This window comes from Sinocyclocheilus anshuiensis, unplaced genomic scaffold, assembly GCF_001515605.1.
Source record: "Sinocyclocheilus anshuiensis isolate Anshui unplaced genomic scaffold, SAMN03320099.WGS_v1.1 scaffold292, whole genome shotgun sequence".
NCBI lineage: Eukaryota > Metazoa > Chordata > Actinopteri > Cypriniformes > Cyprinidae > Sinocyclocheilus > Sinocyclocheilus anshuiensis.
In genome coordinates, this window is record NW_015555757.1 from 273,338 (window position 1) to 282,337 (window position 9,000).

A 9,000-nucleotide genomic window follows, 5' to 3' on the forward strand; every position below is an offset into this window, starting at 1 on the left:
CCGTTTGGATTGTACTGAGGCTTGCCGTGGAGCATGACGACTGGTCAGGAATAGAGAGAGAAAAAAACAAGAGCTAAGAACTGTGGTATTGATTTGGAGGAGAGAGACTGCGCTATAATAAAAAACAAAAGCGCAATAATGGTTCAAAGCCTACTGATTAATCGGTTAAATAATTGACGATTAGGCTAGTTGATTAATCATTCTAATAACAATTGGATTATGAGAATTGGTCCCTATACTAAAGTGTTACCAAATGTCATCATTAGAATATTATTCAAATTATTAAACAACAGCATTAATAATAATAATAATAATAATAATAATAATAATAATAATAATACTTATTGTTTCGCTAAAGGACCTTGAATCTGGAAATAAAGTTAAATGAATGAATAACTATTATTATTATTAATCTTAAAAAAAGTTATAAATTTAGTATAGGGACCAATTCTCACTATTAGCTAGTGGTATATTAGCATGCCTATTATTACCATATTGGCTGTTTATTAGTAAAGCATATATTGTGCATGACCATATTCTACATCCCTAATCCTACGCAATACTCAAACTAAACAACTACCTTACTAACTATTAATAAGCAGGAAATTAGGAGTTTATTGAGGCAAAAGCCGTACAGTTAATGGTTTGTTAATAATGAGAATTGGACCTTAAAATAAAGTGTGACCAAATAAACAAACTACATGACAAACAAAGATAAAAGACAGGAATAATGCATAAAAGAACAAAAGAAAGCAAGACAGGAGAAAGAAGAATAATAAAAGAGGGATAAATCAAAACATTTAAATAACAATAAGTGAACAGATGCATTTGGAGGGAGTTCCAGTATTTAGGGTTTGCTCTACTGAAAGACCTTCCACCCAGAGGACAGTCTGAACTTTGGCACTGTTGATAAATTGGCTCTGGAAGACACAAGAGTCATAGCGATATGTCCAGAAGAAAGCAATAGTTTGGGTGGAGATGCTGATTTTTTTCAAAGCTTCTGATGGTCACATGAAAGGCTTTGTGAGCTGAGCTGCACATGTTTGCCATGCTTCCCCTTACAGTGTCAGCACCCAGACAGCAGCTTTGTGTTAGCTCAACTCATAAATTCAACCAGTGAAAAAAGGCTTTGTGTTTCCTTTGTTGATGGTAAGAGTGGAGTCAGGTTGACACAGCAAGACTGTGCTGTCTGTGGAGGAAAAAGCTGTTGTGCATAACTTAGACCGCTGTGCTGGATCAAAGCTTTTTGGGTCTTGGAGATCTGCAGCATCTGGAAGTGGGTCAGTACTGGCTCTTGCTCCGAGATGGTCCTCACTGCAGAACACAAGATCCAGGAGGCGTGGTTGGATCCAGATCCAACTCCTCCCACCTTACATATACCTAAACCTACCTACCTCCACCTCCTGATCCCTAAACCCACCCATCTCCACCCCTAAACCTACCATTCTCCACCCCCTAAATGTGGATTCAACCACGCCCCTTGGATCTCGTGTTCTGCAGTGAGGGGCTACTGCTTGCTCCAGCTGATGACAATCTTCTGCAGTGAGAGAGAAGACACTTGCTCATCGTGAACAAAGTGACCTGCAGAGGCAGCACTGGGTGGTGTGGCTGTTTTAATTGCTGTATTGTTTACAATTTCTCTGGCAGTAAGTATTTATGCAACTTACGTTTGCAATGACTTTTCATAAATGTTTTGAAGTCAAAGAATGTTGTGTACAATACAAAAAGCTCCTTCCATAGTCCCTTCAGTCCTTAGTCACTTCAGCCCATTTATGGTTTAAACCCATTTTACATAAGCTGTAAAATGGCTCATATGTAGCTTATCATGGTATTGACATCACTCGAACATGTTAATCTATGACCATCCATGGTTATTCAGTATTCAGCAGCTTGTCCCACTCTGATGAATGACAGTTTGATCAGTCACATAGAGGCCATTTCAATGTAGAAAGCTTGTTTAATTTAACCAGGGATTTTGAACCAATGACATTTCACTACACTTTATGTATAAATTGTTTCCAAACAAAGATACAGTAAAACAATAATACTTTGAAATATTTAAAAAAGTAATTTATTCCTCTGATGGCAAAGCTGAATTTTCGACAGCCATTACTCCAGTCTTCAGTGTCACATGATATTTCAAAAATCATTCTAATATACTTTGGTTTTGAGTAACATATCTTATTATTATCAGTTGTGCTGTTGTGCGACATTTTTTTCTTTTATCATTCTTTGATTAATGTTCAAAAGAACAGCATTTATTTGAAAAAGAAATCTTTTGAAACAAGACATCCATCTTTACTGTTACTTTTGATCAATTTAATGCATCCTTGCTAAGTACAAGTATCAATTTCCTTCCAAAAAAAAAACTTTTGAATACTATTACTTAACGTACAGCTATGAAGAGTAGGAGTTAAAATCAGTGAGATTTCATTACACTTTGTAATTTTTTCCAAACTTTTTTATTCTTACTGTAAGTATACAGCACATGGCCTAGCAAAGAGTACATTCATGATCACTACATTCCAGGGGTTTCTTTTTTGCGCATAGAGCTGGTTTTGATTCTTACCTGAGCTGAGCAGTGCATTCACGGCTGATTAAGTGTATTAGAAAGCTTTATATTCCTCTTCCTTCCCCTTCCACCACCCTTTCTCACGGCTTGACCTTTGCCCTGGTTTTGTCTCTACCAGTCTCCCAGCTGATCCCCCCTCCCTGTATTATGCCTGAGGTAGAGGTCTACACGGGTCCAAAAATTCGTACCCGAACCCGAAGAGACCCGTAAATGTGCTACACTGAACCGACCCGGACCCGTCTATTATTTTGAAAGATGGACCCGGGCCCGTGCAGAACTGAGAAATGTAAAAAATGTACTACCCGGAACCGACGCGGAACGTCAATTATTTGAAAGATGGACCCGAACCCAGCCGGGAAGACACAGACCCGACTGGACCCAATCGGCACATATTCCACAGCAAATTGCTATTAACAAGTCGACAAACAAGTTGCGAAAATTAAACTTTTTGTCTTAACTAATGTAAGAAGACTTCTCCGTTGTACCTGACTGTGATGCACACAATCCTCCTTGCCAAGAAAGTTCCATCCGTGTTATTCCTCTCTTGCCAATTGAAATGTGTAATCCACTCATTATTCCAGTTTCAAAAGTCCACTTGCTGTCACGGTGACAGATGACAAATGCGACTCTGCAGTTTTGCATTTTTTGTATCTCGAGTCAACTTGCATAATAATTTAGACTGTTTGCCCATTTGGATTATAATAACGATTGCTCGTCCAGTGCCATGGCTGCTGACGTTCGCTTTACTTATTTGCTATCATCTCTGTGCTCTCTGAGGCGAGTCTGAGCAAAAATTTTAGATATAACAACAAGATGGTTCATTCATAATATGATTTAAAAAAGAATCAATAATAACTCACATCACTCATGAAGGTATCCATTATCACCGTGCGTGTGCATTAACTCCGCCCACCCTGCTTCTGATGACGTCGCTCGTGGTTTTTTTTGTTTTTTTTTCACCTTATTTCAAATTACCGACTCACACTTTTCTCATCCTAATTTTACAAGTTGAAAGTTACAAAACAACACACGCACAGCGCTGACTGACTCTGATAACGGCCGGGTGTTCTCCGAGTCCGATCGACTCGGGTATTACACACAATGTTAAACAGACCCGGGACCCGAAGTAATAGATTGGGACCCGACCCGGACCTGGCTGACCATTTAAAATATAGCCCCGAACCCGAACGGATTCTGGGTCGGGTCCCGGGTCCTCGGGTCTCGGGTCCTCCGTGTAGACCTCTAGCCTGAGGCTGCTTTGAAAACGTCTTTACAAAAGTCGGTGAACAAAAGATTTAAACTCAGACTGTCATCTCTATTTGCTTTACCAGTTCTCCCATGATCTCTAAGCAAATGTACTGTGTAATGTGTCATAGCTAATGTTATCAATTAAATATTTATTTATATATTTATTCTTTTGTTTTTAATTGTACTAAAACAACATGTTAAAATGGCAGCCTTAGCTGTAACGGAGATAATATTGGCTGCAATCTAGGACAAGATGTGTTTGAGCATGTGACTGTGTGGATGTATAAGAAAGTATTGTGTGTGTAAAGGGTGTAGTTCAAGTTAATTCATCAGGCAGGAAATGAGATGAATGAGAAGAGAGCTTTTAATGAAGTTTAGAGTGTGCCTGAGGTGCATGTATGGCAGGCTCCTGCTCTTAGTCTTGTATGCTAATTTCTCTGGCGTATCTGTGTGGAATGGGTTGAGATCTCCTCTTTCTGGGCTTCAAATAAAGTATGTGTCTGTGATCCACAGAGACCCAGCCTGACACAGAAGAGCTGTATACACCCAACCATGTCTACAGAGATGATGATGCAGTCCTGTCTCATGGACCGGAGCAGCAGCTTTTTTAAGGTGAGACACATCGCCACTGTCCTCTGAGCTTTGCCTTGTTTTCTGAATGTGTCTGCCTGCATGTTCTGGATGTAGATTTGCATGTGCTGTATTTTATCATCACATGAGCTTCTCTAACTGAGCCTCCTATATTAAAAAGCTGGTTATAACTTTTTAAGTTGTTACATAAAAATGTAGATGAGTCTTTTGGACTCCACTGACTTTAATTGTATGGACAAAAAAAATCATTTTTCAAGAATCTTTTTTTATGTTCCACAGAAGACAGTAAGTCATACAGGTTTGGAACAACATGGCTAAATGATGACATTTAAATTTGTGAATGAAATGTCCTTTTAACGTTCATCTCAGTTGATCCCAAGTTGTTAATGCTAAATACAGTTGTAAATGTTTTGTGATCCAATCACTCAAACCCCATTCAGTAGTAGTCAGAAACACAAGTAAGCACATGGCCTACAAATTGACGTCATGATTGAACGGCACTATAGTTTACATTTTACACAGTAATGTGTCAACCAGCAATAAATGATGCATTGAAACACACCATCACTGGGATGAGCTTGCTTTCAGTACACGTCCTACTTTAGAGCCAGACAGAGTGCAGGTTAGTCAGGGCCTCTGGAGACCCCGTGGAATGCTGCTCTGTCCGTTCACTGTGCCAGTGCTAAAGCTGCAGAGCTTAAGAGGTTCTCAGAGGATGATAGATCCAGTTGTTATCTCTGCAAGCTATTCTTCCAACAAACATGTTGCCAGCATGTGTTGTGATTATTTCATGCAGGAGGAAGTTGTAGTTGTAAGTGCGAGCTTTGTTATATGTAAACAATCAGATGCAGCCAAAGGCAAATAAATCAGGCTTTTGCTCCGACGCTAATCGGCCGTTATGAATGCATGATAAGATTAAGAACGTCAGTGAACAAAAATTTATATTCCTCCTTGTTTCCTTAACAGAAAACACTCCCGTAACATCTCTCCTCTGTCATAAGTTTAGATGATCCTTCAGTGGAATGTGGTGAGCGGTTTGAATTTTACCTTTGTCATCTATTAAAGGAACAGTTCATCAAAAAATGTACTCGCCTACACGTTGTTCCAAACATGTATGACTTTCTTGTTTCTGTGGAGGACAGATGGTGAATTTTCAAAGAATAACCTGACTGCTCTTTTCCAAATAATGAAACATGGAATAGAATACTGGCAAGAAGACTTAGCCATATGGAAAACTTTTATGATACTAGGAATGCACAATATCAAAATTCTTGTTGATACTAATAAGTTAACAAATATTTTCATGTTATGGCTAATAACGGATAAATGGCTGATATTAATATTGAATGTGAATGTAGGTGTTACAGCATTATAATGTACAGTATGAAATATATATATTCATTCTGATATTTGCTAAAGATTATGTTTAACAGTGTCATTCAATTATACGTTTTTAAAGATTAACTTAAAGGTCCCATATTGTCAAAACTGAAATTTCCTGGCTTTTTTCATGATAACTGAGGTCTAAGGGCTATGTAACTTACCATATAAGTTTCAAAACAGTCAATCCACAGACAAATGCACACAGCCTGCATAAAGTAGCTGTGCCTTTTCACGATTTCACGATGCCGTTGTGACTTCTGTAAAAAGGTGATGTCAGAACTACACAGTCACCGCCTTCAGTCACCACCCCGAGCACTGCCCACAGTCCTACTCTCCATTTGCCAAAGCCCCAGACAACATCATGTCCATGCCATTGCTGAGCAACAACAACACGGAAACATGTCAAGAAAACGCTGTTCAGTCGATGGATGTCAGGAAACTACATCATTGCACAGGCTTCCGAACTAGGGTTGGGCCGATATAGACGATACCATCGTCCATCGCCGATGGCTGATAGACTTCAAGATGTTGAGCCGGCATCGTGATCCTCCCCATGTAACTTCTCTCGCAGTTATATCATTGGGTAATTATACTGTTTAAAATGCGGGCATCAGGCAGGGAGCCGCTATTATGCCTGGCATTGAAACTGCTTTTGAATGCACGATTTTAGTTTCACTTTCACTTTCGAGATTCGCGATCACACGTACTTTGTTTATACTATGGAGCGGCAGTACTTACCACACATTTTACAAGATTAGATGTTTGTCAGAGGTGCTCAGGATCTGCAATTCGCCATCGTCCTCAGTCATCTCTCCTTACTCGGTTTATGTGGTAAGTGAAATTTTATGTAGCCTATTGTAATATAACAGGCATTATGTAATGTCCTCATACATTACCCGTAAGTAAACTTCTCACACATTTTATGTTACATTATGGAGCCAGCATAATCTGAAATTATAGTTTGTAAACGGTTATGCAATGCTAACGTGATGCTAACGTGTTGCTAACTTGATGCTGACGTGTTGTATCAGTAGGAAAGCAATAGTTACGTAGATTACTGCATTCGGTTTTTGAAAAAATAAAATGAATTACCATTCTGAAACATCCTGTTGTAAGCGCATTTGATGAGGTGGTTGGTTGTCGTCTGTAAGGCCGGAAAACATTTCCCTCAGCAGTGGCCATCATTACAGGTGTTTCTATTTTTCTATTTGCCATAGCAGGCTACAGCATACATGACCCTAGTTACCTGTGGTTGGCCTGACCGGCCCGTGTGTCACACAGAAAACAACAGGCCAATCAGAAGAGAGGCTCATGAATATTAATTACACAGGCCAAAATCGACCTGTTCTAAGCAGAGCTCCTGAGAAAGGAGCTGTAAAAATATATTTAGATGGTTTTTGGTACTTATACCGCAAATATATATTCTTAAGGACATCAAAACCTAAAATAAAACTCCAGAAAGATGTATAATATGTGACCTTTAAGTGAGTGTCAGATGATGACAGGGGTAAACTAAATGTAAAAAAACTAATTATGAGTTCATTAACATGCACAATTAAATTGAATAATATATATCCAATGTTTATACGATACAACAACAACAAAAAAAATCAGTAATATTAGCTGATAAACAGCTTGCAAACTTTTCATTTAAATTTAGACCATTTTTATTTAATTAATATAGATTAAAATACTAAACAAACACTAAAATTAAGAAGCACAAAATTAAATCAAAATCATATTTTTGAGTTTATTTGTTAGAAATACCAGAGGTACATATCAGCTCAGTTAGGAGGGCCTTCAAATATTATCTCAGACAGAGCGGGGCTTGTTGAGAACCACTGCTATTATGATATCATTTACTTTAATTTTATGGAAAAGAGTGGCCACGATGTTCCTTAAAATGTAAACTTTAAACTTTTATTTCCACGGAATACAGATGAGGGTTTGGAATGGTGTGAGGGTGAGTCAATGATGACAGAATGTTGCTTTTTGTGTGAGCAGTCCCTTTAATTGAATAACTCTGCTGCTGTCATTGTGAGTGTTTATTTTTCGAACACTGCTCTCAGTGTTAGGGCTGTGTTTGGCTGAAACAAGCGTACTAGTTAAATGTCAGCAGATAGTTTCCTAGAGTCTTGGCTGCTTTGTGTGCTGTGAATAACAACCTCACGGCTGGTTAAAGAGAGGCACCGATGACTGCAGCATTTGGAAGAGCTCTTGATCTCGCCAGTCTCCAGAACACCAGCCAGCACCTCACAGGCATCAGAATTTCCTAACAAATGTCCAGCCGGCGAAAATGCACCTTTTATTCTGCTTCATCACCTCTTTGAATGGCTCATCACTAAAGCTGAAGTCATTCTCTTCTTCTGGATGAATTCAGCACCGCAAGCTGAATGATTTTTCGATCAGATCTCTTTCTGTCTCAGCAGGATTGGGTTTGTTAGCTCTATTAAGCATAAATGATAGGTGGTTCTATTGTCGTCATTCTGGCCGACATTAGCTCAGAGTACTTTGCTGTGTTCTTGTAAATCTGTTGAAAATGTATCTTCTGTTTTTCTCTGTCAGTGCTGTTTATTAGGATTACACAATCTCATTTATATATTTTGAGGAAATTCCCTTGCTGGCAACATTGATCCTTTTTTGTATAAAATTAAGAACAGATTTTTTGAAGAACACATTTTATCTGCACCTCTATAATCTGGTGAAACCAGACAAAATTGATATTTTTGCACAGGTGGAAAAATCTCAAATAACTAATTAACTAAAGAAATAAATGCATAAATAACATATGATAAATAATATTACATTAATAAGTACTCCTAATAAAATGTTATGGCCAGTATAAGATTTTTTAAAAGTCTCTTATGCTTACAAAGGCTGTGTTTATTTGATTAAAATACAGTAAAAACAGTAAATATATTACAATTTAATATAAGTATTTTCTATATTAATATATTTTAAAATGTAGAAATCATTCTAATATGCTCATTTGTTGCTCAAGAACCCTCTTTAATTATTATCAGTGTTGAAAACAGTAGTGCGGCTTAGTATTTGGAAAGTGTGATACATTTTTTCATCGTTCTTTGATTAATAGAAAGCTGAAAAGAGCAACATTTGTTTGAAATAGAAATATTTTGCAACAATGTGAAAGTTTTTACTTTCACATTTTTGATCAATTTAATGCATCCTTGCTGAATAAAAGTATT

General features: G+C 37.9%; 1 protein-coding gene across 1 annotated transcript in view; it reads left to right on the plus strand.

The window, feature by feature from the left end:
• The first annotated feature begins 2,708 nt into the window (after positions 1-2,708).
• Positions 2,709-9,000, plus strand: part of LOC107673857 (ras and Rab interactor 2-like) — a 24,493-nt gene continuing 18,201 nt past the window's right edge. Inside the window, exons 1-3 of the mRNA XM_016467667.1 lie at positions 2,709-2,728; positions 3,825-3,854; positions 4,334-4,432. Coding sequence (XP_016323153.1) covers positions 2,720-2,728; positions 3,825-3,854; positions 4,334-4,432 — 138 coding nt within the window. The 5' untranslated portion in view covers positions 2,709-2,719. The remainder of the gene's footprint in view (positions 2,729-3,824; positions 3,855-4,333; positions 4,433-9,000) is intronic.